This window comes from Rhodotorula toruloides (assembly GCF_000320785.1).
Source record: "Rhodotorula toruloides NP11 unplaced genomic scaffold Scaffold14, whole genome shotgun sequence".
Classification (NCBI taxonomy): domain Eukaryota; kingdom Fungi; phylum Basidiomycota; class Microbotryomycetes; order Sporidiobolales; family Sporidiobolaceae; genus Rhodotorula; species Rhodotorula toruloides.
The window spans coordinates 306,432-330,543 of NW_015622974.1; the positions used below are offsets into that span (position 1 = coordinate 306,432).

Here is a 24,112-nt window from a genome sequence, read left to right on the forward strand (position 1 = left end):
GACCCCCTTCTCGAGCCTCCTCTCCCTCTCTTGGCCTGCTTCCTCACCCACCATGGCACGGCCAACATGGACAGCCTTCCTGGTTCTCCTAGCATCCGCAACAGCCGCATCAGCCCAGTCGCAGCCTCAGCCAACCCCGTGCTTCCGCTGGTCAGGCCAGGCGGCCGTCGCCAACTCGCCCTCCGACTCGAACGGGAACGGGACTTCGACGTTGTGGTACTATGGAGGAGAGGCCATGACCAGTCAGGGTCAGACGAGCAACTTGTGGACCAACGCGCTCGTGTCGTTGCCGCTCGACCAGGGTGCGTTCCTCTCCCTCTCGAGCCTCCGTCCCTGCTCGGCGGATTATCCGAAGTCCTCGGCTCTCTGAGAAAGAGGGCGCACACTGACACCCGAACTGGACAGATTGGGACACGGGGACGCCGCCGCTCAAGCTCGTGCAGAAGGACACGGGCAACTACTCGTACCCTCCCGCCGTCGCTCGTCCGTCTCCCTCCCCTTTCCCCTCTCTCACCCATACTGACAACGTCTCGTCCTCCCAGTCGGCGCGCTCTGGACGTCGTCAGACGGAAACAAGCTCTACCAGTGGGGCGGGCAGTACCAAGACACCCCGACGGTCCCTCCGCCCGACGCGCGCACGTTCGTCTACGACATCCCCTCCAACGAATGGAGTGTCGTCCAGACGAAGGGCGATCAGGTCGGGAACGCAGCGGAAGGTCAGCCCGCGATCGTGCCCGGCTTGGGAGCGAACGGGGATAACCTCGCTTTCTGTGCGTTTCCCTCTCGCTCGTTTCTCAACTCGCCTGCACTGACGAGGTTCTTGCCGCCCGCAGACAGCTACGGGCACCAAGACGACCACACGACGCAAGGCTGGTCGAACCAAATCGACCGGATCTACCTCTCCTCGATGGTCCAATTCGACCTCGGCTCGCAAACCTTCAAGAACATCACGTCCTTCTCCGGCTCGGGCCACACCTCGAACGCCTCGACGCCCGAGAGTAACCCACTCTCGCGCGCAGACGGGACGCTCTCGTACGTTCCGAATCTCGGGACGAACAGCAAGGGTATCCTGGTCTCGATTGGTGGAGCGACGTCGACGCAGTATGTCGAAGACGGAGCGGTGTTGGACGTGTATGACATCGGAAGCGGAGGGTGGACGAAGCAGTCGACGCTCGGGGCGAGGCCGGGGTCGAGGATCAATCATTGCGCCGTGAGGGCGTCGGCCAAAGTTCACGGCGTCGAGACGCACCACATGTGCATTTGCCTTTCCCTCTTCCTTGGCTTCTCGCTCTGTGCCTCGCTGACACTCGTCTCGACGCAGCATCATCTACGGCGGTCAACAACTGAACCAAACCGCGCGCGACTCGGCAATCTACACCCTCACGATCCAGAACTACACCTACACCTGGACCTACGTCGGTGATAACCTCCCTGGCGCGCCGGCCGGACGGGCGGGTCATCAGTGCGCGTTGGCGGGCAATCAGTTGGTCGTTGTCGGCGGGTTGACGAGGTCGGATGTGCTTTGCGACAGCCCGGGATCTTTGTGAGCTCGCCGATACTCCAGTCGTCGCTTCGACTCGTTTGAGCCATCTGCGACGTGAGACAGAGGCGCACGGTGCTAACAAAGGCTCTTGTGGTTTCGCAGGTCCTCAACACCTCGTCAATGACCTGGCAAAGCAACTTCAAGTCTCACACCGTCTTCTCGACACCCTCGCTCGTCGCCAACATCACTGGCGGAATCGGGACGGGCTACTCCTCGTCGGGCGCTGGGTCGGCGACGGGAGGAGACGGGACCAAGGACCCCGACACGTCGGGTAAGACGGGTGGGTCTTCGGGATCTAGCACGCCGGGCGGCGCGACGGGCGGAAACGGCGGCTCGACCAACGGCGGAAGCACGAGCGGCGGCGGCAGCGGTGGGTCGTCAACGAACGTCGGCGCCATCGCAGGAGGCGTAGTAGGCGGCGTCGCGGCGCTCGCGCTCCTCGCACTCATCCTCTTCCTCCTCGCGCGAAAGAAGAAGAGACACGATGCGGCTGACGAGCACGAGAAGGAACGGTTTGCGATGGGCGCGAGTCCGGGAAGGTCCGACTCGGGCAGCTCGAGCGGACGTTTTGGATTCCCTTACGAGAAGTGCGTTTCTCTTGGTCCTATCTTGGTGTTGATGCGAGTGGCTGACGCTTTCGCGCGCCGCAGACACCGCGACTCGGTTGGTTCAGGAGCACCATTCCCGCCGTACGGATGGGACAGGCGCGGCAGCGGATCGGGTCAAGGCCATCTCGGTCCCGCAGAGTGCGTCGTCATTCTCTCGCTCTAGTTCAGCGCTGTATGGCTGACAGTATCGTTCTGTTCGCAGCGACGACGTCGAGGAGCAGACCCGCGGCCTCGACACCTTCATCTCAACCGGCCTCGCTCCGAAGCGCGAGCTGCGCGTCGTCAACGCCGACGACGGCTAAATACACATGCTCTCACTCTTTCGCGACTGGGCTTCGTTCGTCGTTTCTCCCCCATCTGTACCCATCGCTAGACGTTCCTATTTCCTCGCGCGCTGGCTCTTTCACTGTACCTCTCGCGCTATTTTGTCAGTGCCTGCAGTAGACACTTAGTATCAAAGCGAGTTCTCTCCTCGACTCGGAAGCGAAGATGCGAAAGATGTTCGTTCCGGTCAAAGCGTTTCCAGTCCCGTTTCTACACGTCCGTTTCTACAGCTCCCCGAACTAAGCGATCCCGCCCGTCTAGTACTCCCTCACGAGCTCCCATCCGCCGTGCAACATGTCGTCCGAGATGATGCCGATGCCGCCGACCTTCTTCGCCCGCTGGAACTCGTCGAAGTGGCGAATCTCCTTCATCCAGAAGGGGTCCTCCTTCAGCGGTATGATGCATCCGATACCGTCAGCCTTCCATAGCTCGGGCAGATTGCCGAAATCGGTGGCGGGCGAGCCGAGCAGTTGCGCGTCGACCATGATGATCTCGAGGGTATTGCGCAGTTGGTGAACCGTGTCGGCGAGCGAGTTGCCAAGCGGTCCGTACGGTGACAAGATGGCGAGGTCGAGAATCTCGATTGGCGAAGAGGTGAAGAGAGAGGCGAAGCCGACGGGTTCAGGAACTTTGGCGACGAGGTGACGGAGGCGAGGAAGGGAAGGGCGAGGGCAGTTCGGGTCGGTCACGAGGAGGGCGCTGACTTTGAGGTATTCGATCGTGTCTTGATAGGCCGCGAGAAGCTGGACGAGCGTACGGCACATGCTGACGCATCCTTCGGTGTCGAGAGTGAGCGCACGCAGCGGCGATCGGACAGCCGCAAGACTGCTCAAGTTAAAGATCGTGCCGAACTGCATCGAGATATGAAGTTCTCCGATGGCGGTGAAGGACGAGAGGCGGGACAGAACCGCCTCGAGAGCGCCGGAAACGAAGATTGCGACCACAACGACGGAAGTGACTCTAATCGGGTCAAGCAGGGCGAGTCCGTCGTAATCGATCTTGCTTCTGGGATTGTCGGTCTCGTTGGGCGTCATGGCGTAGCGCGGAAGGCCTGCGTCGGCGAAGAAGTGCGTGAGGCGAGGGTAGACAAGCTTCTTCGCCTCCTCGGCAACAGCGCAGAAGGCGATGTCTTCCACCTTCGGCAAGCGAAGGTAGATGTTGGTGTAGGTAGTCTGCTGCGTGTCGGACAGAGCGCCGCTCCAGTGCGGCCCGCTCGCCTCGAGTCGGCGGAACAGGCTGCAAGTCCGCTCGGAGAAGGTGTCGAAGAACTCGTCCTCGGTGTACTCGCGCCGCTTGTAGAGGTCGATGACCTGTGCGGAAACGGTCTCCGGTCAGCGATGACTCGACCCGCTCGCAAGGTGAAGACAGTACCGACTCGCCCGCCAGCGGATCGGCGCCGCTATGCCGTTGAAGGCTCTGCTGACGCGCATCAGGGACTCGACTGTCGTGAGGTCCTCCCAGCGTCCGTCGTCGACCGCCATGTCCACGATACGGCGCAGGAGCTCGACGGGAAGCGTAAGAACTGATGAGGGTTGGAGAGGCATGGCGAAGTCTTCGCGGCGAATCAGGCTGCAGCGAGCGGTTCAAGCGTAGCCAGGAGGCTTGTGCAGCGTGTGCAACGGCCCGTCAAGCTTGAGCGCGTGAGGTGCCGGAGCCTGACCCTTCGCGAGCTCAGCAAGCGGTGGTTTGGACTCCGCGACGGAGGCTCACCTCACGAGGCTGCTCGAGTCAGCTTGTACAGCCCGCTAAACGCTATTGCTGCGCGCTCACGGCCACCACCGTCCACCCTAGTCTTTCTCCCTTCCCTCGTACCCACCCGCACCACATCCCGTTGTACACCTCCGTTCGCTCTCACACGCGCACGATGCCGGCTGGAATCCCCAAGAAGACCGCCAGCAGCCGTAGAACAGCCCGCGCGGCGCCGCCACCTGCTTCCCCCTCGTCTGGCTCGCCCTCAGAAGACGAGTTCGACGATTCAGAGGAGGATGAGTGGGCGGCAGAGCGGCAGGCGGGGCCGAGTCGACCGGCTTTCCAGCAGGATGACGAAGACATGTACGGTGACGAGATGGAAGAAGACGAGGATGGCGTTGCGGCGTACGAGAGCGATCAAGGCGAGCGGATGGAGGAGGATGACGACCCCGAGGTGCGTATACAGCTACATTCAGGGCCGTCAGGTCTTCGTACTGACTCATTCCTCCTACAGGAAGCGATTGGAAAGGGTGCGCGATGCGGCGAGAATTGCCGTCGCTGTCAAGCTGACCCTTCCCTCTCACGCAGAGCTCGCCTCGATTCCTTTCACATCGCTGCTCAAGGCGCAGAAGCAGCTCAACAAGGGGAAGCAGAAGGGCAAAGGGAAGGAGCGGGCGACGGAAGACGAGGGCGATGTGCGGCGCACGGGCAAGAAGGGCGGCAAGGGTGGAAAGGGCAAGATGCGCGAGGATGACCATCACAGGTCGAACAAGCACGCGTACGTCTGGATCCTCGACTCAGTTACTTCCTACTGACTGGACGCTCTCGCAGACCGACGGAAATGAGCACCAAGAAGCCTGTCAGCCGTGTCCGCCAAGTCGTTGAGACACACGAGCTCAAGGCGCGCGACCCTCGCTTCGACCCCCTCTCCGGCTCCGTCAACAAGCACTTCTTCAAAAAGTCGTACTCGTTCCTCGCCGACCAGCAGAAAGCGGAACTTGAGACGATGCGCAAGACGGCTGCTGCAGCGCGGAAGAACAGGGCCTTGCCGCAGGAAGAGAAGGACAAGATTGAGGAGGCGCTGAAGCGGATGGAGAACCGAGAGGTGACGAGGCGAAACAAGGAGCGCGAGGAAGAGGCGTTGCAGCAGTGGAAGAAGGGCGAGGCCGACAAGCGCAAGGAGGGCAAGCGGGCATTCTACCTCAAGGACAGTGCGTCGTGCCATTCCTCTAGCTGGTCATCCCCACGGTGACTGACTCGCTGCTCCGTACCCACAAACAGCCGAGAAGAAGAAGCTCTTCCTCAAGGCCAAGTTCGACGAGCTCGCGCAGGACAAGCGGAAGCTGCACAAGGCGATAGACAAGAAGCGGCGGAAGACGGCACAGAAGGAGAAGAAGCTCATGCCGAAGACGCGGCCTGGGGCAGGCTTCTGAGATGTCGCTTCGCTCGCTCTCGCAATGTCATTCGAGTAGCTCTCACCCTGAATCGAGTCGAATTCTGAAAGCGTGAAAGATGCAATGCTTCGCCTGCTATTCCGAGTCAGGCCTCGAGGCGAACAAGCGCAAGGCCGGCGGCGCGATTAGGTGCGGCGTCCTGGCGGATGCAGCCTCGTCGACGTCGCGCTTGATCCGGCACATCTGCAGGAAGCTCGTCAGATGCTATGCTGCCTGGCATCGACAAACGAGTGCGTACGCACGATGACCCGCCAGTCCCGCTCTTTCTTCTTGTGCGTCTCGCGCGGCGCGTTGTACCACTGCAGGCGGGCGGTCTCGTCGTCTTCGAAGAACTCGTCGACGTCGCCAGGAGTCGCCGTCTCTTCGTCGAGCTCGCACAACTCGCATAGCGCAACGACGGCGTTGGCGACCTCGAGAGGCAGCGAGAAGCGGAACTTGGGCTGCTTCGTAAGCGCCTTCTTCGTGTAGAGCTCTGTCATGCTCGGCTTGAGGTCGCCGTGAATTTCGTGCTGATGGTCGAGCAGGTCGGGCAGTGAGCCGAAGAATGTCGGGCGCTTCTCGGCGGAGCAGACGCAGGGCTTGATTGAGCAGACAAGAGCGGAGGTGAGGAGGTCGAAGAACCCGTCGTCGTAGGCATCGTACGCATCCTGGTCAGACGAGAGCTCCTCGTCCTGCGGGATGTCGAGCGTGCAGCCGAGAATCTGCTGGAGGGCATAGAAACGAACGTCGACCCGCCACTCGTTGATCTCGTCTTCCATCGCATCGCGCGCCGCGTTGTACGCCGACTCGTCGACTACGGCGTCCTTCGGCTCCCACAGCGTGCGGGTCGAGTCGAAGAGGAGGAAATCGGCGAAGAGTGGAAAGAAGGTTCTGGCGGCGGGCGACAGCTGGTTCTGGCGCAGCTGCTCGTAGTACCGCTTGAGTGCATCTCGACGGGCGGCTTGCTGTAGCTTGAGCTCGAGCGACTGGCGTTTCTTGCGGACCGAGTCGAGGACCTTCAGGACGCGAGGCCTGAGCTCCGGCCACTCCTCGTCGGTGACGACCGAGCCCAAGTTGACAAACCTGTCTGTGAGCCAGGTCTCGACGAGACTATAGCGTGGTGGTGAACCGGACGAGTCAGGCGCAGAAGAGAACGGGGGCGAGTAGAATCGCTCACTCGCTCTTCTGGAAGTCCGTCTCCGCGTCGGCGAGGACGCGACGCTCGAGGCTGTTACGGACGTGGTCAGAGCGGCTGATGAGTTTGAGAGCAGCCGGTGACGCACTCTTCGCGACGAGCAGGTGGCTGCCCCGTTTCGGGATCGCTGCGGTGCTGCTCCTTCTCCTTGTCCAGGCGAATGATGGCCTCGAACAGAGCTCCGCTCTCCTGCGGCGCGCATGTTTAATCGTCAGCGGCTCGCAAACCGCTCAGAGAGGCAAACGGGCTGACCTTCTCAAGCGCCGCAAGCTTCTCCCTCCTCTTCGCGACGTAGGCCTTGACGCGCGGTCCAAACTCGTCCTCCTTGCGGCCAAAGTCGAAGACGTAGGCGCTCCGGCTCGAGTCGGTCGGACTCCTCGCGACAGCGATTCCCCTGCCTTGCAGGGCGAGCTGGTGCTGCTTGGCGAAGGCAGCGGCGTATTCGGCTTCTTGGTCGTTGATGTCCTTCTGGTCGAGTACGAGGAGGCGACCGAGTTCTTGCTGGACGTGCGGGAGGAAGCCGTAGTCTGCGCAAGGACGAGATTAGCGAGCAGCGAGCGAGCCGTTCCGAGCGGTACGCACGAGTCTTGGACAGCTTCTTCGGTTGCGAAGGCGACTCTGCAACGGGTCATCAGCATGCTGTAGAGATGCATGGGCGTGTCGACGCACGGCGACTTTGCAAAGTGCAATCGCGAAGAGCTTGACGCAGGCGCTTCGGCCCGAACGAGTCGTCGAGTGTGTCGAGGCGGACGATACTGACGACAAAATGACTGTCAGCACGGAAGAGAGAGCGTGCTAGACAGACAGGCGTACTGTGTCTCCCTGCACGACTTGCAGAGACGCTTGCGAAGGAAGACATCTGGCATACGTAAAGCGGTCTTTCCGCACGTCTGCAGGAGGGTTGAGTCGTCAATGAGCACATACGCCTCCACCGAGTCCGAGCGAGAAGCGACGCACGAAGCAAATCGTCCCATACACCAGCTCCGCGAGCTGACTCTCCGTGAAGCCGCCTCCAGTCATCCCTGGCAGCCCCGCCCTCGCTCGTGCTTCCTCCCACACATCATCCCGTTCCGGCGAAGTGAGCAGCTTGTGGAAGCGGCGCGAGACGATTGAGAGGGAGAGGAGCGAGGCGGGAGAAGAAGTGCAATTGAGGATCTGGTTCGACAAGGCGAACGCTGGGTTAGCTCACATCCCGTGCACCATCACCGTAATGTCATTGCGAGAGGGCGCACCTGCAGTAGGATCTCGTCCGGCAATGCCGACAGCCTGTCCTTCCTCGCCCTCTCGCCTTTCTCACCCTTGCCGCTCCCCCTCGCGGCACTTCGCTTCTTTCTCGCACCGTTCTCCGCAAGCTTGAGCAGCTCGTCGTCGAGGTCGTAGTCGGACGCGAGCTGGTCGACCTCGTCCTCATCCACGCCGGACTTCTCGTCTTGCTCGGCGGCTGCATCGGTTCGCGTTCAGTCAGCTCGCGTCTGGCAGCATGGAACAGTCGCTACGCACCACTGCTGCTTCCCTTCGCCTTCTGCGCGCCGCACTGACCTCCTGCCCCGCTCTTCCCCTTCGTCTTCGCGGCCTTCGCCTGCCGCTTGTAGTCGCGCTCGAGCTCGAGAAACTGGTCAGGCACGCCGTACGAGACCGGTTTGGTCTCCCTGAGAGACGGCATGCTCAAGCGAGGTGGTTTGGCGAGAGCGAGTGGAGGGGAGGAGCGAGAGAGAGGAGAGTTGACATCCGCGAAAGTTGACATGTCGAGGATGGCCGCAAGGATGCGGGTGACGGTAGGAGACTATCTATCTGAGTGTGGAGAGCCGCTCCACGCTTGCCATTGCGCATCGGCGCTCGCAGAAAGCGATTCTCCAGCACGTCCTGTACCTCTGTCCTCGCTGACACGGCAATCACCCCTCGACGTCCGGGCCGGCGAGTCTATTCACACAAACGGGATGGTTAGCGGTTTGCGGGCTTGTGCGTTAGGCGAAGTCTGGGTGAGAGCAGGAACTCTGGACTCACGCCGTCGAAGAGATTTCGGCCTCGCACGGGAAGGTTGCGTGTGGTCAAGATCAGCTCAGCCGCGTCAGAAATAGCCCGTCAGAAAGAAGCTCGCCATCTGTCGGTCGAACAACGCAAGGTGGGAGGAACGACAGAGAGTGGCGAAACTCTGCGGAATCGCGAAAGAAGCGGACGTGGTGGAGAGGAGAAACCCGCAGCCGGCGCGCAGGCGGGCCGCAGCGTATAGGACTGCAATGCTCTGTACGGCTAGCAGGCTCAGCGTGAGCGACGGTCAGCGTCGTGCGTGGACGGAATCGCCTCGAGAAGAGCTCTTCGAGTAGACTGCACGGGTCAAGAGACACTGTGTGCAGTGCGTCGGTGTTTCGAGTGAGCACCTCGACCGGTACAAAGGCTCCATTATCTGCCTCATGGCTTGCAAGTCGCAGCTAGAGGGTTGATGATGAGAATCGAGGAGGGCGACGACGGGCTGAGCACGATCTGCGAGAGCAGTGCACCTGCACACGTCGCTTTACAACAAGCCAAACAAGCTTCTGACCAGCAGACAGTCGGCCCAGCGGATTACGAGGAGCTGGTCGATGGTCGACCAAGTCCAGCGAGGCCAGCGAGAGAGTTGGCCTCTCCACCCTCGCACACCTCGCTAGATTGGCCACTTGCTCGCTGTGATGAGGCTCACACTGCTTGCTCGAGCGAGGGAAGCTGCTCCCCGAACCTCCCGCTTTGCCAACAAGCCAGACCTCCCCCTCGACTACGTCCGTCCCCCTCTACAGACCTGGGCTCGCCACACCTGCTGACCCTGTTCTGCTCTTCCGCCGCAGTTCATCAACCGCGCCAACGCCCTCTCGCTGTACCGCCAGTTCATTCGGGCGACGAGGAGTTTGGGCGATGCGAGGGCGAGGTGGGAGACGATCGAGTTTGTTAGGGGAGACTTTGAGCGGTACAGAGGGGTCGTCGAATCTGTGAGTACCTACTTCCAGCGCAGAGGCGCCCGAGACACGCTGACCGTCGCGGAACGTCGCAGGAAAAGTCAAAGACGCTTCTCGCTCTCGGTCATCGACAGCTTAAGCAGCTTAACGCGACAGGCAGCTTGATCGGCGGCGACATTGCCAAGTTCCGCGGCAAGAGGGACTTGCGGTGAAGCTAGCGCAGGAGGTCTAAGGAGCAGGAAGGAGCGGAGAAAGGTCGAGTCCAGCAAAATCGGACGGTAAGAGCCTTTCCGTACGCCTGAATCATGGCTTATCGCCCGGATGTGTCGTTGACCTGTAGCTTTTACAGCCGCGGTCACCAGCGACAGTCTCGAAGGACACGAAAGCTGGCGACTACCGGACGTCCTTCCCGCCAGCGTTTCGCCACTGGCATCTGCGCTGCGTGTTGCAGTACACCTTCGAGACTACCTAGGCTACGTTGTCAGCGCACGTATCCGCAATCGTAGGACGTCGCAAAGGAGCAGCGATGGAAGACTGCCTCTTCCTTTCCTGAATTCGAGCGGATCTTCCTCGTCTTCCGACTCTCCTGCGTTCCGCCGATTCGGATACACTTCTGAAAGCACGTCTCTTGTCATCCAAGGAAACTTCAGCAGGAAAGCTCGATGCCCCCGGATCACCCTCATCGACCTTGACATCTCACAAGTCTCCCTCCGTCACTCCACCACGACTGCACGCCTAGGTCCTGCTGCTGGCCTGTTTGCTGCTAACGGGCCGTCTCCAGCCCGCGCATGTCGATCAGGCGCAGCTTGCTTGCGTCCTTCGCCTCACCTCTCGCCCTCGGATCCGCACCTCGATTCACGGCGACACCGCACCTGCCGGCCGCACGACTGATCCATGCATCGATAGCAAGGTCGGAGAAGGAGGCAGGACCGGTCAAGACGGTGTACGACTTACTCCTCGGCCCACACGCCTCGGCACAGTCTCCGCCGACTTCTTCCTCCGCCTCGTCGAACGCTCCAGCTGCTCTCCGGGGCCTGCCATCGCCTCCAAACCGACCACAGACGTATCAACGGAAGAGCCTCTTCCAGGCTTTCTTGGGCAAGGGCGACGGGCGGGATGGCAGAGGTCGACACCAAGGTTCAGTCGACCTCGAGGCGGAGCGGCAGTCGCGAGAGCGGAATTTGGAGACGGCGAAGGCGTTGGAGCGGACGCTGCGGTCATCTCGTGGAACGGCGATGTCGGGCGGAGCAGCGGGAGCAGGCATGGACGTTCGCTGCACGACGTTGGATGCGAAGGGCGTCGTCTCAAGCATGGTTGCGCACGTCCCGAAAGACGAACTGTGTCGGCGATTTGCCATCCAGCCTCGCGACTTGCGCAAACTCGACTCGGGTGTGCCGACAAGCGTTCCGACCATCCTGTCCCGGCGGGAGTGCATCATCTTCACTGTTCTTCACCTCCGCGTCGTCATTACGGCGAACGAGGTCACCATCTTTGACTCCATAGGCGCCGAAGACAGGTGCGAAGTTCTCCATTCGTCGCGGACGTCCCTTCGCTGACCCGCCAGTCTCCCCAGCTACCTTCGTGGCATCTTCGTCTGGTCGCTCGAGCATGCGCTCAAGACGACTAGCAAAACTGCTCATGGCTTGCCGTACGAGTTCCGAGCGCTCGAAGCCTGCCTCATCAACGTAATCACGGCGCTCGAGATGGACCTGGCGAACGTGCGGAGCCATGTTGTCGAGCTGCTTGGTCACATGGAGGAGCATATTGGTGAGTTGCCGTCAATCAAGCACTGGCACAAGCATTGCACTCATCGAGTTGTGCCTTCAGACCGCGACAACCTCCGCCTTCTCCTCCACTATTCGCGCAAGTTGTCCGTCTTCCAGAAGCGGGCGACCCTCGTGCAAGAATGTCTCGATGAGCTCCTCGCCAACGACGATGACTTGGCGGGGATGTACTTGACTGCCCGCATGCACGGCACGCCCCACGCCGCCAACGACCACGAGGCGATCGAGCTCCTGCTCGAGTCTTTCTCGAAGCAGTGCGAGGAGATTGTCAGCGAGGTCGAGACGCTCGAGGTGCGGCTGCCTTTTTCTGCGAGCTACTCAAGCTGTACTGACTCGGACTGCATCGCAGGCGAACGTCAAGCACACCGAAGACATGTGCGTGCACCCCTTCCTGTTGTCTTGCCTTGACGCTGACGCTATTTTTCGCCTAACAGCATCGAGCTGATTCTCGACTCGAACCGGAACTCGCTGCTCGGCCTCGACCTACGCGTCTCCATCGCCACGCTCGGCTTGACAGCAGGAGCGATGATCGCCGCCCTCTTCGGCATGAACGTGCGTGACGCCCGCATTCCTCAGCTCGCTGGCGCTTTGTGACAATCCTTCCGTCTGCAGTTGACCTCGTACCTCGAGACGCATCCGTTCGCCTTCCCCGCCGTCTCGCTCTTCGCCTTTGCTTCCGCCGCCTTTGTCACCGCCATCGGTCTGCGCCGCCTCGCTCGCCTGCGACGCGTCAATCTCGGCTGGCGTGAGGAGTTGCGGCAGGTTGCGGCGGACAAATGGGAGAGGCGGAGGAGGGGTTCGAGGCGGAGAGACTGAGGACGGCTGAACCGTTATAGACTCGTCGCAAGAGGGAGACGCACTTAGAGCGTCCTCCGAGCGCACCACGACTCGATATGCCGTAGCTATGACTTGCTGTTGTTGACATCACCGCTCGAATCCAACCTTTCTGCCTCTCTTCGTCCCGCGAGTAGCAAATGACAGGCGTGAAAGCCAGGGTATCCATGACAAAATGATAAGCGATGCAACACGTCTAGACAGTCCAGGCCATCACACCTCGTCGTCATCCACCACGTCCGCTCCTCCTCCCTTCGCATGCGCCTCCTCACCCCTCACTTCCGCGACGATCAGTCCCGCAAAGGCACCGACGATCATGGCACCGCCAATGAGGGTCGAAGTCGTCATTGGCGGTGCGGAGGGGACGAAGAGGGCATCGGCGAGCGAGACGAGGAGGAGAGTGAGGAGGTTGGCGACTGAAGCGGTGACGGGTCCCCAAAGCGAGAGGAGGATCATGAAGCCTCCGTTGAAGACTGTACGAGCGCGTTTCGGCAAGTTAGCTTCGTGTGCAACTGCCTAATCACGGTTGACAGTGATCAGAATCGAGAAACGTACCGATTCCGCCAGCTGCAATCCCGACTAGCACCAATCCCGCTCCATCCGGCGGCCATTCAAACTTCTCCCACCCGCACCAATCCAGCACAAAGATTGGCACCCACAGCAACCCGAACGTGCACAGTCCGATCAACGAGGTGATCGTGTTCGAGTAGAGGAGGAGAAGGGTGGGCGTGATTCGTGGGGGGAGGGCAGCGGGGGAGCGGTAGGAGGGCGTACGGGCGAGTGGAGGGGGTCGCGGTCGAGAAGTAGAAGCGGAGGGAGCGTGTTTGGGCAAAGTCGAAGCGCCATTCGCGGAGGGGTGAGGGGGAGGGGAGGCAGTTCTATCGGGAGTGCCGGGAGGAGAAGGGAGCAGAGATGAGGTCTCGGAGGGAGCGTCCGGGTCGTCCTTGCCGTTCGCAGCGAACCGGCTGCTCGGCTCGTCGTCGCTGTCGGAAACGGAGGAAGTCGCGCGAGCATGCGTGCGAGTCATGGGCGTCATAGGCGTGTCGTGCGAAGTTTCCGACAGCGAGATCTATTCGCGAACGAGGATCAGCGAGAGCCCATGAAGAGAGGGAGCGCAAGACTAGCCTTGATCTTGTACCAAACCTCGTACCCTGCGTACGCTAGACTGCCAAACAACGCCAGCCCGTTCCCGACCAGCCTGTTCTTCGCCTCTCCGCTTGTTCCGCCTGCCGCCGCTGCATCGCCGTATGCAATGACAAAGACTCCGCAGACGGCCAGGAGGACCGAGACGAGGTTGATCATGCGGATGAAGCGGGAGGTGCGGGAAGTGGCTGGAGTTGGAAGGTAGTAGAGCGATAGAAGGTAGGCCCACTGCGCATGGTGGACGAGAGCGAAGGGTTAGCGAGTGTCAGCAAGTTGAGAAGGTACAAAGCGGAAGGCAGGACGAGGAGGACCCACAAAGGCAAAGACGTTGTAAATGGCGGTGATATCTGCGTGTGCGCCACCTAGATCGTCAGGGCGGGAAGAGAAGTAGCGAAACCCCAAGAACGCACCGGTCATGCTCGTGAGCGGCACAGCCGCGTACCACGAGAGCGCCGGCGCCGAGATGAAGAACGTCAAGATTAAGGCTTTCCTCGCCATGTGCTTGACCCACTCCTCCTGCGCAACACCCTTCGTCACCGCCAGCAGTCCCTCGTCCATCAGGCCAGGCATGGACGGCTTCCGACCTGCCGCGGTCCGTCCATTCCGCAGAACGGGCGACGAAGGCACGCTGGCTCGTAGAGACGTGTACGCTCCTGGCGCTGAGTACTTGAACGCGAGAATATCGACGAGCGAAGCGAGGTTTGAGCGAATGGGTGTTCCGAGGAGGGCGAGGACCACGAGATGCAGGGGGAAGAGGGATATGTACGAGCTGCGGGCGCGCAAGAGGCCTCGTAAGCTCACTCGGGGTCGTGGGTGCAGACTGGAAACGCACCTGTGCGTGAGGTAGAAGAGAAAGTAGGGCTTCTTGTATCCGAGTTCGTGTTGGGCGTACGAGGCGAGCTCAGTCTGCAGGGTGTACGCCACGAGCACAATGCCGAGGAGTACTGCTGCGCCTGTCGTCCGCATGTCCACGGCGCCCTTTGCCTCGCTGCCTGTCCGTGTCGAGGTGTGCGGGGGAGTGGGCTGGGCGGATGCCGGTAGGATTGCGTACAGCGCCTGCCTCGTCCGCCTGAGCGCCCACATGCAGCGCTAGCAGTCTGATCAACGGACTAGGCCAGTATCAGCCCTTTTGAGCGATGTTGAAGCCGGTTGAGTTAGGCGTTCGTTCGCAAGAGCAGGTTGGCGACGACAACACCGCGACACCAGCTGTCGGCGGGCTTTGCTGGGTGCCAGACGGCGATACACTGCTCTTTGAGCGCACATGGACCCGTTCCCGCTGTTCCACCTCGCCGAACTCGACTTTGAGTGCTCGCCGACGACCCTCGCCAATTTGCCCGCTTACCAGCTCGCACTTGCGCCGTGGTCCACTTCCTGTGCGTTGATGTGCTGATATGAGCTCAACACACGACCTGACCGAGCGGTGCACGCGTTTGTGGCGTACTTGAGCAGGGGAAGATGGCCTGGAGGCGACCTTGAAGCGGACATGGCGCAGGCGAAGGGAGCGAGTACGGGCGCAGATCAACGCAAAGGCTCCGATGGGCGTGCAAGTGCCAGAGCCTGAACGCAACGGCGAGCTCTTCCCCAAGTTCGAGCTGATTGCCCTAGACTTTGACCTCTCGGGCGGTGAGGCGGCTTTGCAGGGCTTGACGAGCGCGCAGCTTGCGGTGCGCCCGTTCCGCGTCCTTTTTGAAACGTCGTGCGCTGACCCGCGGGATCGAGCAGGCCGTGCGCTTCCACCCTGCTGCGACACCCGACCTTGTTCTTGCCGCAGAAGACGTACGTCGTCTCTCGCGTCCTCTACCCACGCTTGCTGACGTTTTCTGGTGCTTGTGTGTATCCAGATCTTCTTCGACCGTCGCGAGCGAGACTTTGCCGCCGGTCTCTCGCTTCAATCAGTCGCTTTGCCCGCAGCTGCTCCGCCTACAACTGCGCCTGACGTCCCGCCCTCCGCCCCTCTCCCTCCAGCTCCTACTCCCGCAGATGCTGCTGCGCCTGTTGCAGCCCGGCCAGCCGTCGTACCCGCGCCTCCCGCTCCTTCCCTTCCCATTCCTCCCGTTGTACCTCAGCAAGTCGCCTCGACTCTCGCACCAGTCCCCTCAACTTCCGCCGCCCCGATACCTGCACCTGGTTCACCTCTGCCCTTCGGGCTGCCTGCCGCTTCCACTTCCATCGAAACCGCTGCGCCCGCTCCTCCCGTCACTTTGCAGCCGACTACCGAGACGCTAGCCAAGCCCAAGTCGAGGCTACCCTCTTCGGTTCTGCGGTCGGCGCAAGCTCAGCCCGAGGCGGCTGTTGAGCTTCAGCCGAAGAAGGAGGACGAAGCGAATGCCCGCGAGAGGGACGGGCAGAAGGAGCGACCGGTCGAAAGGGAGATGACGCCCGGGACGAAAGAGCGCGAGAAGGAGCGCGCGGAGTACAAGCGGAGCAAGAGCGTGAACGGGACGGCGGAGGAGAGGGGCCGGAGGGGGTCTTTGAGGGAGAGGAGCAGAAGTCGGAGCCGCGACAGAGCGCGGCCGACGAGCAGGGACAGGGCTGGAGAAGGAGCGCGAAAGGGAGAGGGAGAAGGAGCGAGACAGGGAGAGGAGCAGGCGCACGCGGTCGTCTCGCTCGCGTTCGCCAGCCCCCACATCCCGCCGCGAAAGGTCTCGCTCACGATCTCCAGGCCGGCCGTCACGCCGCGAACGCTCGCGCTCGAGGTCGCGCGACCGCAGGCCTCGCTCAAGGGCGGACGCGGAATCACCGACGTCTCAGCGCAAGAGGCCGCCGAGCCCGGCGAGGAGCGACCTTTCCCTCCGCTCGTCGATTCGCAGACGCATCGACAACGACGTCTCGCGTGAGGGACATGCGTCTGGCCCAACATTCACGAGTCTTCCGAGTCGGCCTTCCATCTCGCAACGACTAGGAACCCCGCCGCCTCAGATGCCTGACCCGGACGCCGACGTCCCGATGGCTATTGCCAGCAGCCTATTCACCGTCTTCCTGCGTCACTTCGCAGGCGTCCTCACGCCGGCCGACCTCGAGACTTTCATTCACTCGCTGCCCCTCAAGATGCATATCAGGCCGTGCGGCATCAAGGTGTCGTCGAAGCCTAACGTCGACCGCAACCCGGGCCAGGTCCCGATGGTCACGATCGCTTTCGTCGCTTTCAGGACCAAGGCGGAAGCGGAGGAGCTCTCCAGGCGGGCAAACGACGTTTCGTGGAACGGCAGGGTCATCATTACGAGCGGTGGTGGTGCAGCAACGGGAAAGCGTACGTCTGCTTCTCCGACTCGCTCCGTCTCGCATTGACATCTCTCCCGCAGAACAATGGCGCTGGCGAGACCTCGCACCGGACTTTGTCCGCGAGTGCTTCGATCGCGAGATGGCGCGATTCGCGGCTCGTCATGCCGGCATGGAAGGGCGTCCTCCTCCGCCTCCTCCTCCTCCCGGACCGCTCGCTGCAAGACTTGGTGGACCAAGTCCGCATGCCGGCGCTCCTGGCGCAACGGGCTTGAGCGGCCAGGCGGAGCCGCTCCCGCAGCACCTCGCAGACGCGCTCTCTGGACTGTACGCGGCGAACCTTCCCGAGAGCGCGACACTTGCCGAATGCCGCGACTTTTTCGATCAGTGCGGTGTGTTTCGGGGATTCGTCTCGCTCCGCCTTCGCATAAGCTGATATTGTCGCTCTCGCAGATGACTTGGTCGGCCTCACGCTCACAGCGCCCGAGCCCGCTCGCGGCGGCATGTATCGGAGCGTCTGGCTCGCCTTCAGCGACAAGCAAGCGCGCGACAGGGCAAAGCGTGAGCTCTACGGCAGTCGGTATCCAGGCTCGAGTATGAAGCTGTGGGTCGAGCACGCCGAGCATGCGTTCGCGAAGAGCGGGAGCGGTGCGCCTCCCTCTTCCCATCTCGCCTCGCTTTTACTCACGGTCTACCCTTCCCACAGCACACACCTGGACCTGGAGTACGTCCTGTCCGCTGACATCGTCGAGCATTGCGACTGACGCTCCCCCTCCGTCCGCAGGCGAGATGAGCAAGGACTTCCGGCGCTTGCATGCGAGCGAGTACCAGCAAGTGCACGACTCATCGCAGCCGCCCTCGCCGCAGCTTGCGCCGGCGGATCGATTCGACCAGTCTGCGCAACAGCAAGGCCACATCTTTGGTTCCTCAGTCCAGCCTGCACCTTTCGGCGTCCCTCAAACCGCTTTCACTCCGGTCCCGATGCCTTCTTATCCGAGTCCTGCGCCTTCGACGGTTCTTGCTCAGCAGCAGCAGCAGACTGAGGCTTACTCGCCGATGCAGCCCGGACTGAGACCACTTGTGCCGAGACCGCAAGCCGCATTCATCGGCGGCTCGGCGCAACCAACAGTATGGCGTCAGGCGGGCGCAGATTTGGGAGCGCAGACTCAGGCGCCACCGTCCCAGCAGGCCGGATCAACGCCATCGCAAGACGAGTCAGCGTCGTCGCCCGCGAAACTCGCCAGCATCAATCCGGCGCGTCTTGCGATGCTACAGGCGGCACTGAACGAACGCGGAGAGGTGAACACGAGTCCCAGCAACCCTAGCGAGCGACTCGACGCTGCGGAGGAGAAGAAGCTGGTCGAGGAAACAACGAGGAATGCCTGAGGCGCGAGGAGGTCGCAAGTTGCGCCGGACGAGGCGACTGAGGCGAATCAGCAGCGTCAGATCTCGGGCGGACCTCAAGAACAGCCGGAAGCGCCACAAGCGAGCGCGCAAGCAGTGTCGGCGCCGCCGCCGCCGAATAACAGTCCGCCTCGCACATTGAGCGTCAAGGGCCTCGCCTCGTCTGCCTTGTTTGGGAGCGGCTCATCGCCGCCAAAGCCTGCGAGTCCTCTCCCGTCGGCCGCCTCGTCGAGATCTGTCGCCCACATCCCGTCGCTGTCCGGATCGAGCATGAGGAGCCCAACCAAGGTCTTGTCGATTCTGCCAGCCTCGACAAAAACCGTCACTGCAGGACCGCCGAGGAGTGTACCGACGAGTGCGGCTTCGCCACCGCCGCGCACGTCGTCAGCAGCATCGGCAGCGACGGCTTGATACAGCGAGGACGCTGACGGAGGGGGTTTGAACGCTTTCGCACCCGCAAGTCTTTGTCGGAATGTGTAGCATAGTCTCGCGACACTCGGAGCGCAATTGTAACGATCTCTCGCAATCCTCTTCGCGTGAATGAGCTGGGCGGAGCATCTGACGAACGACAAAGTACAAAAGCGGTGGAAGCGAACGAATGACTGCCTCATCAGCCCTGCCTGACCTGTACGCCCGCTGGTGGCCCGTCGGCACCGATGCGCTGGCCGCCTGAGCCCGAGTTGAGCAGCGCCATGAGATCGGCGCCGGGGTTGTTGCCCGCCGTAAACATCGGCGGAGGTGGAGGAGAACCGGGACCGCCTGGCCCGCCGAGATGAGGATGCGGCATGGGCGGGAGGCGACCGGCGAGGTGAGGAGGTAGAGGGCCGCCTTGGAGTTGAGGAGGGAAGCCGAGCGGTCCTGGAGGTGGGAGACCGCCGGGCGGGAAAAGCATGTGCGGCGGGAGAGGCGGCATGAAGGGAGACTGGCCATTCGGCGGACCTTGACCTGGCGAGCGAGCGTGCTGAGTCGGCGAGGCTGGTCCTGCTGTCGAAGGCATTCCGTTCGGGCTGACGAGCGGAGGCGAGAGAGGTCCCCCAGGTCCTGGCATGGGTCCGCCGCGAGACATGCCATTCGGAAGGCCGAAGGGAGGGAGAAGTCCGGGATGGGGTAGAGGAGGAATCGGTCGGCCGTCAGGACCGAACGCGAAAGGAGGAGGCGGTACGCCTGGCGGAAGCTGGCTCCCGATACCTGGTGGAAGGCGGATGCCGTTCTGCGAAGGACCGGCGCTGACGAATTGAGGAAGTATGCCGGGGGGAGGCGGCGGCGAGAAGGCGTGCTGAGGAGGAGACGAGGCGTGGCCGTTCTCGCCTTCGCGCCGGACGTCGGGCGAGCGCTGCGGCTGCTGAGGCTGCTGCGGCTGCTGCGGCGACCGAGGTTCGACGGCAGACTTGATGCCGTGCGAGTGTGCGGGAGATGCTGCTGTCGACGCAGCGGGAGGCGGTATCGCGCCTGCGAGGAAGGGTGACTGGAGCAACGCCAACGAGGGAGGAGCCGGTGCGCTCGGCGAGGCGGTCGACGACTTGCTGGAGAAGCGGAAGCGGCTAGTCGAGCGGGCGTCGTCTGCTGTCCTGAACGAGTCGTTCGTCGCCGCCGGAGAGACCGCTGCTGGAGGTGTAAGCTGGTGAGGCGGCAGCTGCATGTCCGCAATCGAGGTCTGCTTTGCGACAGCCGGAGACGACGACCTCGCGCCCGACACCTGCAGCATGCCCAGCAACCTCGCCATGCTGTCCGCATCCTCCTTGCTCGGTGCGGGACTGCCGCTCGTCGGTTGACTCGCCGCTCCACCCATGAGCGAACTGAAGATGCTCGCCGCCGGCTGCTGCGCTGCGGTCTGTGGCGAGGCCGGTTCAGGCGGTGGCGGAGCCTTGGCGTCGAAGAACCTGGCGAAGCGTGACGAGCGACCGCCGTCTTGCGCGGACCCCGGGGAGTCGAAGCCGGGCGGGGCGCCCGTCGTGCGACTGATGCCGAGATCCTCGAAGATCGACTTTGGCGGCGGCGCCTGGAGAGCAGCCTCTTCGTGCGGACTCGCCTCCTCCCGTTCTGCGGGGATCCCTGCTGCGCGCATCTCCCGTTCGCGGTCCCGCTTCTCGCGCTCTTTCATCTGAGCCTTCCAAGCCTGCAGGCCGTCCATCCCGCCCTTGCCGCCAGCACCCGCGCCAAAAGCAGCGAGTCCGCCTGAAGGAAGTTCATCCTTCGGTGCGGCGTCCTCGAGGACGTGACCATCCGAGCCAAAGGACAGGCCACCGGTCGCGGGAGCGTCCATCCATGCGGGCGCTGACGAGCCAGACGTGCCGGGCGGCGAATCCTCGTCCATCCAGGCGGGACGACCCGAACGTGAGGGAGCATCGCGGTCGCGGTCGCGGCGATTCGAGTCGGCGTTGACGTTGTTGGAAGATGGGTGGGCGCGTAAGAGGCGCTTCTCGCGTTCTGCGGATGTTTATGAGGTGAGTACTGCTGCTGCGAGCAGCTGATGCGCAACGCACCTTCGCGTGACATGCCGACGTTGCGCCACCCGCCCTCGTCCTCCGGTCCGACTCCTCGCCGCAGGTCCCGCCGGGACTGGCCAGGCGCAGCGTCCGTTTCCCGCCTCCTGAAGTCCCTGTCGTTCTCGCCCTTCCCGTCCATCTCGCCTCGACCAATCCGCGCCTTGAGCCTGTCGCCGCGCTCCCGCTCGTTCAGCAACCCAAGGCCACGCTCCTTCGTCGGACTGCTCGGCTCGCCTCGCCTGTCCCGCCCGCCTCCGCCGCCGAGGTGCGGCGCCTGGTCTCGGTCGCCCTCCGCGAGAGGATTCCCGCTGCGCCCGCCTCTCCGCCTGTTCCCGCCCTCGAGTTCACCTCCGAGACCGCCGTCGACGCCGAAGCGGCCAAAGTTGGCAAACGGAGACGAGTCGATGTTGTTGAGGCGGCGGTTGCGTTCAGAGTGCGATCGCTCAGCAGGGCGGGAGGGGAGGCCGTGGCGCTGTTGGGGCGGAGAAGGGGGTGCGTTGAAGTCGCTGCGAACGTCGGTGGAGCAAATGAAGGGGGAGGGAGAGTCGTGCAAGGTGTGCGGGGCAAGGGAGAGGTCAGCTTCGTCCGCTCGAGAGACGCCCTGGGGCAGGCACTCGAACGCACCCATGCCACTCAGACAGCTCCTTCATGCCCTCCAGCTTGTTCGGGACCAGCGGACTCGTATACAGCGCGAGGAGCTCTGCACGCGAATAGACCAGCATCGGCCTGGTGCTCGAAACGATGGCGGGATCGGGAGCTGCGGGCGGGGTGGGCTGTGTGAGCTCGGTAATGGCTGTTGAGGACAGCGTGCACCCGCCTCGACGTACGTGGGTCGCCCATTCTCCCGGTCGAAGGAGGGTTACTGATGAAGGTTTTGTGTGCGCTCAACGGCCTGCGAGGGGTGGGCAGGTGCTCAGATGGCGTCTATGGGTCGGTATACTGCTGCTGCTGTGCTGTAGAAGCGTCTGAAGCGAGTTGTAGCGGCGAGGTGTGCTGGTTGAGGGAGACGAGGGAGGGGAAGGCTCCCTCCAAGGGGTTTGGCAGGCGTCGCGGCCTGAGGCGCCTTCAGGAGGCCCCTTTAGCACTCGCTGAGTCGTTCAGTAGCCTGTTCCAGGTCGTGTGAGCCAAAAGGAAGGCCGGGCTGGCGGAAAATTTCGCTTTCGTCTTGCTTTCCTCCTGACGATTGCTACGAAAAGCCCACAAATCTGGTGCTTGTGCTCCTATGAGAAAGTCTTAAAGGCATTAAAGTGACACACTGATGTGGCAATGAGGGTTACGACGTCGAAATGCGACGGAGAGACCTGAAAAGAAGGCGGAGGGGAAATCGGCGACGGTCGCGGTCGTTCTCGGTCGTTCTTCATGCTGAAGGGGCAGGGTATGTCGCCTTCTCATCAATAGTGATCGTTTTGAGCTGTGAAGGGCGTGGAAGAGTCAGCGGGAAGCGCCCGGCGCACGCTAAGCGAGGCAAGAGGTGGGACTGCGCCAGCAGGAATGGCCGAACATCTCCTAGCCGCCCACCGGCCGCTTCGCGGATGCGCGATCGGTCTACCAGTGATAGCGAAGCGTCGACGCACCTGGCAGAACTCGCGAATCCCGACTAGTCCGTTGAAACGCCCAAAGCCCGATTTCTTCCAACCCCCGTGCGGAATGGTTGGGTGATCAGCCACGGACGGCGCATTACAATGCACGAGACCAGCATTCACGTCCTTCGCAAGCTTATAGGCGCGGTCGATGTCCTTGGAGAAGACGGAGGCGGCGAGGCCGTCTGTCGGGGAGGAGAAGCGCCGGTCAGCCACGGGACTTGCCAGGTCTCGCTACTTGCCAGCAGGCAACATTATGCAGGGAGTACGACGCGCGGAAGAAGCAGAACGCACAGTCGTGGTCGTTGGCGTAGTGGATCGCCTTCTCGTAGTCGCTGAAGGTCAGGACACTGAAGACGGGCGCGAACATCTCCTCGCGGTACACGCCTGCACACACAAAGTCGTCAGTACAAGGAGAACAGCGAAAGAAGCATAAAGAAGATCGGAACGCACGCATCTCTTCGGTAACGTTCGCGAGGAGGACCGGCTGGACAACGTTGCCCTCGACCTTGTGCTCTCCCGCGACAATCTTTGCGCCCTTGCTGAGTGCGTCGTCGACAATCTCCTTGACGCGGTTTGCACTGACGGTGGTGAACAAGCCACGGAGGGCGGCGCCGTCGGTCGGGTCGGCAGAAGCGCGAGGGTACTTGTCGGTCAAGAGCTCGAGGAACTTGTCGACGACCGACTCGTGGACGATTGCCGTCTGCGTCGCCATGCAGATCTGGCCCGAGTGAAAGAGACCGCCGAACTTGATTGCGTTTGCGGCGAGTTCGAGGTCGGCGTCTTCGCAGACGATCGCGGGCGCCTTGCCGCCGAGCTCGAGGACGACAGGCTTGATGTACTTGCCGCAGAGCGAGGCGACGATCGAGCCGACACGCGTCGAGCCGGTGAAGCTGCGGACCAGCGAGTGAGCAAGGAGATTCTCCAAACGAGGAGACAGAAAGAAACGCACTTGACCTTGCCGACAGCGTCGTGCTTGATGAAGGCCTCGACGACGCCAGGCGCATCTTCGGGAGCGACGTGAACGATCGAGAGGACTGGAGGAGGCGAAGAGAAAGTCAGCAAGCGAGGTCTTCGCGTTCCGGTAACAACGGCACGCACCACCGGCAGGAAGACCAGCCTGCTGCATGACCTCGGCGAGAATCATGTGCGTGCGAGGGCTCATCTCGCTAGTCTTGAGAATCGCCGTGTTTCCAGCCATGATGGGCTGGAGGACAGCGCGCTGGCAGAGGGTGAGCGGGGCGTTCCACGGCGCCATACCGAGCACGACACCGTAGGGGCATCGCTCGATGTACGCCCGCTGGTGCGAGTCGGTCGTAGCGATTTCGCCGCGAAGTGCGTTCGTTGCCGCGGCAGCGGTCTCCTCGATACTGTGCGCGTCCAAAATGTTAGCCGCCGCCTTTGCCTGCACAAGAGCTGCTCAAAGAACGACCTGGACGCACGAGTCGGCCGCCAAAGTCATCTCAAACCCAGCCCATCCCTCGCTCGACGTCGTCTCCTCAAACTCGATCTTGGCAAGCTCGGGGATCCGCTCGCGCAGGATCTGTCCAGCTCTGATGAAGATGTTGCGTCGCTCGATGACGGACGACTGCAGGAGCGTCGCATCAGCGGATGTTGAGGCAAAGCGGAGATGAGAGCGGAGTCTGAACTGACGTTCTTCCACGACTTGAACGCCTTCTGGGCGACGTCAATCACGGCAGGGACGTCCTGTACGGTGATGGACGAGACCTGGTGAAGCGTCTTGGACGGGTTGTGCGGGTCCTTGACAACGTACGAAGCGGAGCCGTGGAAGGGCTTGCCGTTGAGGAGGCCGGGGAGAGGCGCGGCGTGGAGGAACTGAGACGAGGTTGAATCGGCAGAACTGCTCATGGTTGCGCGCGTGTGTAGCAGGAGGAAGAGGAGAGCGTGAAAGGCCAAGGTGCGGAGTATTAATCGCAGAGGAG

At 62.2% G+C, this 24,112-nt stretch overlaps 10 protein-coding genes across 10 annotated transcripts; 5 read left to right on the top strand and 5 right to left on the bottom strand.

The window, feature by feature from the left end:
* Positions 1 to 52: 52 nt before the first annotated feature.
* On the top strand, positions 53 to 2,453 carry RHTO_01645 (Kelch-type beta propeller domain containing protein; the record flags this gene model as incomplete). Its single annotated transcript, XM_016415326.1, has 8 exons — positions 53 to 302; positions 406 to 483; positions 543 to 770; positions 834 to 1,254; positions 1,322 to 1,517; positions 1,646 to 2,130; positions 2,194 to 2,289; positions 2,354 to 2,453. The coding sequence occupies 8 exons, from the start codon at positions 53 to 55 to the stop codon at positions 2,451 to 2,453; spliced, it is 1,854 nt and encodes a 617-aa protein (XP_016272704.1).
* A 279-nt stretch (positions 2,454 to 2,732) lies between these two features.
* RHTO_01646 (uncharacterized protein) lies at positions 2,733 to 4,019 on the bottom strand (the record flags this gene model as incomplete). Its single annotated transcript, XM_016415327.1, has 2 exons — positions 2,733 to 3,785; positions 3,855 to 4,019. 2 exons carry the CDS (start codon positions 4,017 to 4,019, stop codon positions 2,733 to 2,735), a joined length of 1,218 nt encoding a protein of 405 aa, XP_016272705.1.
* A 320-nt stretch (positions 4,020 to 4,339) lies between these two features.
* RHTO_01647 (DUF947 family protein) lies at positions 4,340 to 5,597 on the top strand (the record flags this gene model as incomplete). The annotated part of the gene is made up of 5 exons (XM_016415328.1): positions 4,340 to 4,618; positions 4,679 to 4,694; positions 4,753 to 4,942; positions 4,996 to 5,375; positions 5,446 to 5,597. The coding sequence occupies 5 exons, from the start codon at positions 4,340 to 4,342 to the stop codon at positions 5,595 to 5,597; spliced, it is 1,017 nt and encodes a 338-aa protein (XP_016272706.1).
* A 96-nt stretch (positions 5,598 to 5,693) lies between these two features.
* On the bottom strand, positions 5,694 to 8,455 carry RHTO_01648 (F-box domain, cyclin-like domain containing protein; the record flags this gene model as incomplete). The annotated part of the gene is made up of 11 exons (XM_016415329.1): positions 5,694 to 5,801; positions 5,861 to 6,707; positions 6,775 to 6,825; positions 6,881 to 6,981; positions 7,045 to 7,319; positions 7,375 to 7,410; positions 7,462 to 7,547; positions 7,606 to 7,682; positions 7,750 to 7,947; positions 8,025 to 8,233; positions 8,293 to 8,455. 11 exons carry the CDS (start codon positions 8,453 to 8,455, stop codon positions 5,694 to 5,696), a joined length of 2,151 nt encoding a protein of 716 aa, XP_016272707.1.
* Positions 8,456 to 9,458: 1,003 nt separating this feature from the next.
* RHTO_01649 (uncharacterized protein) lies at positions 9,459 to 9,931 on the top strand (the record flags this gene model as incomplete). The annotated part of the gene is made up of 3 exons (XM_016415330.1): positions 9,459 to 9,545; positions 9,612 to 9,752; positions 9,815 to 9,931. The coding sequence occupies 3 exons, from the start codon at positions 9,459 to 9,461 to the stop codon at positions 9,929 to 9,931; spliced, it is 345 nt and encodes a 114-aa protein (XP_016272708.1).
* A 576-nt stretch (positions 9,932 to 10,507) lies between these two features.
* RHTO_01650 (magnesium ion transporter) lies at positions 10,508 to 12,319 on the top strand (the record flags this gene model as incomplete). Its single annotated transcript, XM_016415331.1, has 6 exons — positions 10,508 to 11,235; positions 11,293 to 11,486; positions 11,547 to 11,794; positions 11,853 to 11,878; positions 11,938 to 12,055; positions 12,116 to 12,319. 6 exons carry the CDS (start codon positions 10,508 to 10,510, stop codon positions 12,317 to 12,319), a joined length of 1,518 nt encoding a protein of 505 aa, XP_016272709.1.
* A 231-nt stretch (positions 12,320 to 12,550) lies between these two features.
* RHTO_01651 (uncharacterized protein) lies at positions 12,551 to 14,563 on the bottom strand (the record flags this gene model as incomplete). Its single annotated transcript, XM_016415332.1, has 6 exons — positions 12,551 to 12,810; positions 12,893 to 13,406; positions 13,481 to 13,708; positions 13,796 to 13,827; positions 13,891 to 14,249; positions 14,313 to 14,563. 6 exons carry the CDS (start codon positions 14,561 to 14,563, stop codon positions 12,551 to 12,553), a joined length of 1,644 nt encoding a protein of 547 aa, XP_016272710.1.
* Positions 14,564 to 14,741: 178 nt separating this feature from the next.
* Positions 14,742 to 18,085, top strand: RHTO_01652 (uncharacterized protein; the record flags this gene model as incomplete). The annotated part of the gene is made up of 9 exons (XM_016415333.1): positions 14,742 to 14,853; positions 14,930 to 15,144; positions 15,203 to 15,256; positions 15,322 to 16,091; positions 16,192 to 16,730; positions 16,783 to 17,091; positions 17,153 to 17,347; positions 17,406 to 17,423; positions 17,484 to 18,085. 9 exons carry the CDS (start codon positions 14,742 to 14,744, stop codon positions 18,083 to 18,085), a joined length of 2,814 nt encoding a protein of 937 aa, XP_016272711.1.
* Positions 18,086 to 18,713: 628 nt separating this feature from the next.
* RHTO_01653 (uncharacterized protein) lies at positions 18,714 to 21,429 on the bottom strand (the record flags this gene model as incomplete). Its single annotated transcript, XM_016415334.1, has 4 exons — positions 18,714 to 20,530; positions 20,587 to 21,095; positions 21,214 to 21,346; positions 21,417 to 21,429. The coding sequence occupies 4 exons, from the start codon at positions 21,427 to 21,429 to the stop codon at positions 18,714 to 18,716; spliced, it is 2,472 nt and encodes an 823-aa protein (XP_016272712.1).
* Positions 21,430 to 21,946: 517 nt separating this feature from the next.
* On the bottom strand, positions 21,947 to 24,038 carry RHTO_01654 (aldehyde Dehydrogenase; the record flags this gene model as incomplete). Its single annotated transcript, XM_016415335.1, has 8 exons — positions 21,947 to 22,000; positions 22,164 to 22,354; positions 22,464 to 22,556; positions 22,623 to 23,062; positions 23,122 to 23,206; positions 23,271 to 23,539; positions 23,612 to 23,757; positions 23,823 to 24,038. The coding sequence occupies 8 exons, from the start codon at positions 24,036 to 24,038 to the stop codon at positions 21,947 to 21,949; spliced, it is 1,494 nt and encodes a 497-aa protein (XP_016272713.1).
* Between the last annotated feature and the right edge of the window lie 74 nt (positions 24,039 to 24,112).